The following is a 7584-nucleotide window of genomic DNA, read 5'->3' as shown; positions in this document are numbered from 1 at the left end:
CGCACTGCCCGAGGCCGATGGACGTGAAGACGAACGCTGATGATTGGCCGAGCTTACCAACCACCCGTTAACCCAAACTCATGCGCCCGGGATCTGTACCGGACAGGCGGCAGAGGCGTGTTCAGCTTGGTGGATGACAACAGCGTCAAGGATCTTCCTTCCTCCGCCGCGGAAATCGCCGCTGGGTTTCAAAATCCCAATGCGTTCTACATCGGCAACGCTGAGTTGGAAGCCATCAACATCAAATCCGCGAAGATGTGCCTGGAGCGTTCAAAGGCGAGAGGGGACTCCGAGTGCAACACAAAATGTCTCGACATCGTGGATTCGCACTGGAGCAGTTGTGACGCTCACGCCATTTTCAGCTCAGGGACAAAGAACGTGATGATGGCTATGACGGGTCAGCTCGCCATGGGCTCGTGCTCGAGTTTTTATGACGGTCAGACCGGTTGCGACTCGACTACTGGTGACTACTGCTGGTCGTGTGGACGGAATGGAAAGGTTGGTCAGGCATCAAGCATTCAGAATAATTGGCACGCACATAACTATGGCATGAACCTCCGGTGAGACGGAGGCACGGATGAACTGTACCACTATACCACTACTGCGAGCGGAGCGGTGAGTGTGCCATGGTGTACGAGAATGGTGACACGTACTGGGACTCGTTCTACGTCGTCGTGCAGGAGTAGCTGCAGGAGTATAGATTATGAAACGCCACGCGAATGCTGCGACGAGCCGCTTAGCTATTATGTACAAGCTTGATACCTTTGTAAGCCTGATCAGCTCCTCACTTTCTCTTTGCCTCACCAATCGGATCCTCTGCTGTGTCGTCGTCTGCACTCGGCGGGTCGTGAGGTGGTGCGATGCCCGCCGCGGCGGCGACCATATCGTCTCCATCCCAGTATCCAGCCGCCGTCCTGTCCCCGTTCCGCGCGACAGTCCCCGCGTCAATCGGCTTCGCCTCGGGCGGCTCCGACGGATATTGCTCGAGAAGCTCCGACGTGAGCGCGGCGTCAATCGTCGGCACTCCCGAGCACGGCATCCGCGGCATCGTCGTCGCTGGTGCCGGCCACGGTTTTCGTGCGTCCCCGGCGTCCGATGCCTCCTGCGCCGCGTCAGCTTCGCCGCCTTCGCCGGCGGGTGTCTCAGGGACGGGGGTGTCTGGCTCCGGCGGCGGCGGGGGAATTTCGTTTGGAGCCCTGTCGCCCTTCTTGCCACCCTTACCACCCTTCTTCGGAGTCGCCGCCGGCTCCGGACCTGGTTCGGCATCTTCGTTTTGCCCGGGTTCGGACTGGGGTGCAGGTTCAGGCTCGAACCACCACGGGGCATCCTCCGGGGGCTCAAAGCGGCTTGAACACGGCTCGGGTGAAAAGTCCATCGTCATGAATAGCGCTTCAAAAGCTCGCCATGTCAGCATCCGCTCAACCGCGGGCATCGTCGGCGCCGGATCGTCCGTCTCCCCCGTGGCGCCGTCAGATTTCCCAGCTTTGTTTGCATCCGCGACGCGTTTGTCGGACACCGGTTCCGGGGTTTCATCCGGATGTCTCGCCATCCACTCGTCAAGCGAAGACTGGAATTTTGCCCGAGCCGCAGCCGATTCCTCCGTGAGGGCACAGCAGGATAAGACCCGCTCTTCGGTTGGATAGACTCCACCGGTGGCGAGAGAAAGTTCTCCCATCGCGGTCTTTGCGGTCGAAACCTTCCTGTTTCCCGGTTGTCCCTCTACGTCCGGCCCGAGTGCCCGCCAGTACTGGCGGAGCGGGCAGTCAAAGTCAGAAGCCAAATCCTTCGCGGCGGCGGATCTCTCCCGTCGTGCTGCAGCGAGCATCGATCTGTCCCAGTCTTTCTGGAACGCCAGGCTTGCGGTATCCGCGAGGAGTTGACCCGTCACGGAGGTTTCGACGGCTCGCAGGCGTCCATCCGGCGCTGTCCATGCCGATCGCGTCACGCGTCCCTCAACCGAATCATTCAGGAGCAGCCATAGATGGTACGGATGCCCACAACGTACTCGCTCAGCCTCGAGCCTGAGCTCGTAGCCGTCGAGATAGCCATGATCGAGCACCCAGTGTTGCTCGCTCCGATCTCCGACCCAGTCGCCGGACATTGGCTCGACGTTGACCCGGTCCCAAACGTCTGCGCCGAAAAAATCGAAATCAACAATCGCCGCGGCGGTGTCAACCGTGATGGCTTCAAAAAGCTCATTTGGAGCGACTGTCTCCAGGTCGGCAGGATCGTCGGACGCTCTTCGTTTCTTTGCACGTTTGAGTTTTCGCTCTTCGATGAGCTTGACGGCGTCGGTCCGCGCGCCGTTGACGCGAAGGTTGCGAAAGCACCGCCACGGAATCTCTCCGTTCGCGGCTTGCTCGCAGGCAGCGCGAAGAATGTCGCGCTGCGCTTCATCGGAGAGGTCCAGGGAGTAGCGCATGGACATCGAACGCATCACGGGTGGGTCATCCTCAGGCTCGGGCTCGGGATCGGGCTCGGGTTCTGGCTCGGGCTCGGAATCGGCATCTGAGTCATCGTCTTCCTCTTCATCCTCCTCCGCCCCCGCCGCATCGTCTTCAGCAGGTGGCTCTCCCTCGGCGGGATCGGCACCCTCCCCCGCGGTTTCTGGATTTTCTGCAGGCGCATCGTCCTGTGCGATGTCGTTTTGCACCTCGTCGGCGACATCGGTTGCGACTGCGGGTACGCCGTTGACCTCGGCGGCGGCCTCCTCGGCGGCGGCCTTCTCCAGCGCTTCAAACTCCTCGAGCTCAGCGTCGGCGCTTCCCTCTATTTCCCCTGAAGCCTCCACCGCGCTAGCGTCAGGACCTGACTCTGCCTGCGGTTCGGGCTCTGGTTCTGGGTCAGGCTCCAGTTCGGGTTCTTCCGGTGCCTCCGGCACACATCTGGACAGGGAAGAAGGAGCCTTTGGCCAGACACCGAGCCTAGCACAAACCCTTGCTTGCTCTGCCCCACCCAGCTGCGCCACAACTCGCCACCACTCTTCCTCGTCGACGTCAACGCACACACCGTACAGCGCGACGGCCGCCTCGCATCTTGTCTCGGCACAATTTATGCGACTGACTATCATCGCCGCCTCTGCGCACGTCGTTGTTCGATGGGCGATGACCGCCCTAAAATCGCACATGGTGTCCCCGCCGCCGATCCCTCCTCTGCCGACGTAACCGGCCCGGTTTCCACGGCCCACCTCGAGCGCGAGCTCGTCGCGAAGCCGCTCGACCTCATCCGAGGTCAGTCGCGCGTCGCCGTCGATGTATTCGTTGGTCTTTGGATGACGGTATGACTTTTTGGTCGCAACGTAATCGAACCGAATGATGCCTGATTTAGGCACGTCCCGCGCGGGCTTGATCCAAGGACCCGATGAGCCTGGAATCTCAGGCAGGGAACACGCCACAGCCACGGACACGTCGTCATAAGCTACGTTTCGCCAGTTCGGAATTGAGGACGACCCCACTGCATCAGCCCCACCGTCTTCACCCTGAGTTTTCAAACTGACCTCCGCAAGTTTCACAACTATTGCGCGTTGCGCGGCAATCCCTAAATCGAGCTCGTAGTGTCCGGTGGGATTTATATCACTGAAGGGTCCAGAGTAATGCGCGCCCGCTGTTCCAACGCGGCGCATGAACCTGATCTGTTCGGACTGCGTCAGTCCCCGCAGCATGCGACGAACATCGTCTCCAGGAGAGTCAAACAGGATTCGCGGAAGCATAGCTGCGAGTGCCTCGACGCGCTCTGCTCCACTCTCCATCTCCCAGAGCAGAGCCTCTGCGTCGGTGGGTCGCAGGAAAAAGTTGCGACACACCACGTCCTGAATTATGCGAAGGCGCTCCTCCGGCGAGGCCAGCGGGTGAGCGACCCGCCTGCGAAGGCCCTCAAAGTCATCGGCGGAGACGAGCTCAGACCCAGCGGGCGCGCCCTCGTGGGTGACATAGTCCATCTCGAGGATGCCGTGTGCGGGCATGTGGTCCGGCCAGCCGATGGCCAACGGATCATCCCTCATGCAGTCGCCCTGGTATTTCACGTTGACGATGCGCTGCCTTCGGTGGCTCTGCGTTGATTGCGAAGATGCGGCAGCGTCGGTGTCCCGTTCCATCGTCCACAGCTTGGTCGCCACGTCAAGGTCAATTGGATTGGCGAGGTCCAGCCGGTAGCGCCCATCCGGCCGCTCGGGATCGAATGCGCCGTAGCCGCTCGCAGCAAACTTGCTCTCGAGAATCAGCCCTGTCGCGTCCGCGTTCTTTGCGTTTTTGCCTCCTTCCTTCTTCCCCTTGCCCTTCTTTGGCTTTTTCCCGGCAGCGGCAACCGCCGCTTTGTTTTCCTCGTCGCGTCGCTTCAATCCTGCGACCAGTCGGGACTCCAGCGACTCGAGCGTGACCCCAGTGAGCGTCACGGTTTCAACTTGGAACCGATCCGCATTCTCCCCAGCCACATTGTCATCCGATACCGTGACTCCGGCTGCCCGTCGTGAAAGCGACAGAAGCCTCTGGCTAATCTCGGCGCCCATGGGGTTGTTATCGAGGTATACGTGTCGCATGGGATGCACGTTTTGTCCCTCGAGCGCTTTAGCAATCTCAGCAGCGCCCACCGGTCCCATACGTATAGAACTCAGGTCAATATCTTCAATGGATTTGTTTTTGGCGATCATATCTGCGATGCGAGAAGCCCCGACATCGCCAATACCGTTTGCAGCCAAGGACAGATACGACAGACTGCGGCTCAGTGAAAGGGCACTCGAGATCTCGCCCGCGCACTCGGCGTTAAAACTGTTGCCGCTCAAGTCGAAGTAAGCACACGTGTGATTATCCTCGACAAAGGCACGCATAGCTCTCGATGTCTGCAGACCAAGATTGTTGTTGGACAGGTCCAGGACGCGGACGCTGTCATTACTCCTCATCGCATGCAGCAGCATCGCGCCCTCGGCGTCTGAAAGGTTGCAGTTAGCGAGGCGCAGTTCCACGACGGCGGGCTGAGCCAGGAAAGAAGGGTCAAGCACCCGCCCGATAGCCGCGACCCCGTCGCGACCGGGTCCAGGGTTGTTTGACAGGTTTAAAATCTTCACGTGTGGATTCTTCGACAGTCCGTGCGCGACTGCCCTGAAACCCTCTGATCCGAGCTTGTTGTCCCTCAGGTCGAGGCTAATCACAGAAGTACACATCTGCAACGCCAATGAAAGTGCCGCGACGCCATCATCACCCAGACCCGCATGACACAGATTGCACTCGCGCATCTGCAAACCTTGTGACGCTCGGGTGTTGGGAATGCACCGGCGCTCCTTGCAACTTTCCGCGTACACGTCCGTGACTTCTCGATTGACACAGCCGTCACCATTGGTATCATCGCTTGAAGCGGATGATCGATGTGCAATCTTCTTCTTGGATTCCACTATGCCCCTGTTTTTGATTGCGTCCCATCCAACACCGTCCCGGTCGTGCGACCTGCGCGTCGCAGTGTCCCACTTGTCAAAGAGACCCTGCATCTCAAGGTCAGACTTGCGGTGGTTTTTGGTGTCCACTGCGTCACCGGTGTACCCCACGCCCGCCTGAATCGTCTTGATATACTGCTTTGTGATGGACGCCCTGATGCGTGACTCCCGGCTATCGTCGCCGCGGAAGGTTACCTTCTTGGAGCCGCGGCTCAGCCTCGCTCGAGCGAGCGAGCGCGCCGTCTCAAAGATGAGTTGATCAATGTTCTCGAGGTCGAGGTCGTCGTCATCGATGAAGCGATGTTCGACACCCTCCGGTAATTCCTCTTCTGAGGTTTTGAGCGAGGGTTCCACGGGCTCGGGTTGTGGATCAAGGATCGACTCAAACTCAGACCCCAACGCAATGTCTCCCGAGGGAGCTTCGAAACGCTCTGCATCGGCAACTGTCTTAGGCTCAACATCGGCATCAGATTCGGATTCAGCCTGGGCCTCTACATCGGGTTCTGCGTCGGGCTCTGGCTTGGATTCGGTTTCAGCTTCTGCGTCGGGCTCTGGCTTGGATTCGGCTTCAGCTTCTGCATCAGAATCGGGTTCCGCCTCACTCTGCGCCTCTGCGTCGGACTCAACCTTGGCTTCACCCTCGGGCGTTACCTCTGCTTCCATCCCCGGTTCGGCGTCTGCGTCAGCCTCTGCGTCAGCCTCTGCGTCAGCCTCTGCGTCAGCCTCTGCGTCAGCCTCTGCGTCAGCCTCTGCGTCAGCCTCTGCGTCAGCCTCTGCGTCAGCCTCTGCGTCAGCCTCTGCGTCAGCCTCTGGCTCTGGCGCGGCTTCAGGATCGGCCTCGCGTTCCTCCGCCGGCTCGATCGCTTCGGGATCGGCAAAGCTAACGTCCCTCCGTGCGTCCACCGCGGGGTTCAGATCCGGCTCTGGTTGGGGCGCTGAGTTGGGCCTGGGCGCGTTCCTTACACCGCGTCGCCAGTTTTCCTCGCGCTCGCTCAACGCAGCCCTGTAAGCCGACTCCACCTCCCCGAGTACGCGGGCCAGCGGCCAGGCGCGCAGCCGAGCCTCGAGTAACTCGTTGTTCAAGACCCTCTGCGCGCTGCGTTCAACAGCACCAGCCTCGCGAGTTTTAGCCTCGATCCAAAACTCCGATTCACGACGCTCTATGTACGCGCGAGCGGCGCGGCGCACCTCCGCGTTGAGAGTCCCGACGCTCACCTTGGATGGCGCCGTGCCGGAGTCCGCGCCCGCGCCCGCGTCGTGGCCTCGCTCGGGTTTGTCGTGCGCCGAGCCGGACCTCCCGTTTTTGCCCCGTCGGGCTTGCCCCCCAATCTTGAGCGAGTCGAAACGCTTGGTCAGCGCCCCGTTTCCCGAGGATGCCTTCCCTCCGGCGGGTCCGCTCTTCTCTATCTTCGCGTCGCGGCCCTTCGCGGCCGCGACGCGGCCGTCTTCTTCCCCTTGCCCCACGCCATCGTCCGGTATGTCGCGATTACCGTGCGTGGGCTCCCCAGACTTGGGCGCGAGTCGAGCGACGTACCTGCGCGTCGCCTCTTCGCGTACCGCGTCCAAGGATTCGACCTCCTCGGGAGTCGGACCTCGGAGTGCGGTCCCGAGCCGAACGTGCACTCCGGGAGGTGCGGTCATGCCCAAGGAGCAGGCTCTCGTCTGCGCGAATCCGATTATGGGTATCACCGCGGCCAACAAATTTCTCTCAACCTTTTTGCAGGTTTTTTTGCAGTGTGCTTGGGCTGCCAAGCAGGCGACTAATTTTAATTCAAACCTGGGCCTAAGTGGAAGAACGAGAGGGGTGTGACGCTCATGCTATCTTCGCGCGAAAGGAACGTCCGAGTCACTTGAGGACTCCACCTCGACGACGTCTGGCGCGAGAGAGCGCTAGTGCCAGCCGCTTACGCGCGTCGGCGCGGCGTCTTCTACCCCCGTGAACATGCAGAAAGAAAGGGAGTAACGGGTTTCTTCAACATACCGTATGCGCAAATAGACAAGATAACTCCAAGGAAATTAGTTTTCCTTTAGGGAAAAAAGTTTCATTGCAGTGAATGTAATAACCGTAAGCGTCTGAAGACAAGGTTAAGGCAACACGGGCCAGAGCCGGAAGCGCCGGGTGACCGCCCCGGCCGTGCGTCCACATATCGCCGCTCGAAAGG

At 60.3% G+C, this 7584-nt stretch overlaps 1 protein-coding gene across 1 annotated transcript; it reads right to left on the bottom strand.

Annotated features, from left to right (window-relative positions):
- Positions 1 to 784: 784 nt before the first annotated feature.
- Positions 785 to 7568, bottom strand: MICPUN_58926 (predicted protein; the record flags this gene model as incomplete). Its single annotated transcript, XM_002502262.1, has 2 exons — positions 785 to 7084; positions 7404 to 7568. 2 exons carry the CDS (start codon positions 7566 to 7568, stop codon positions 785 to 787), a joined length of 6465 nt encoding a protein of 2154 aa, XP_002502308.1.
- Between the last annotated feature and the right edge of the window lie 16 nt (positions 7569 to 7584).

This window comes from Micromonas commoda, chromosome 5, assembly GCF_000090985.2.
Source record: "Micromonas commoda chromosome 5, complete sequence".
Taxonomy (NCBI): Eukaryota; Viridiplantae; Chlorophyta; class Mamiellophyceae; order Mamiellales; family Mamiellaceae; genus Micromonas; species Micromonas commoda.
Note: the sequence above shows the minus strand (reverse complement) of the source record. Positions and strands in the feature narration are given on the sequence as shown.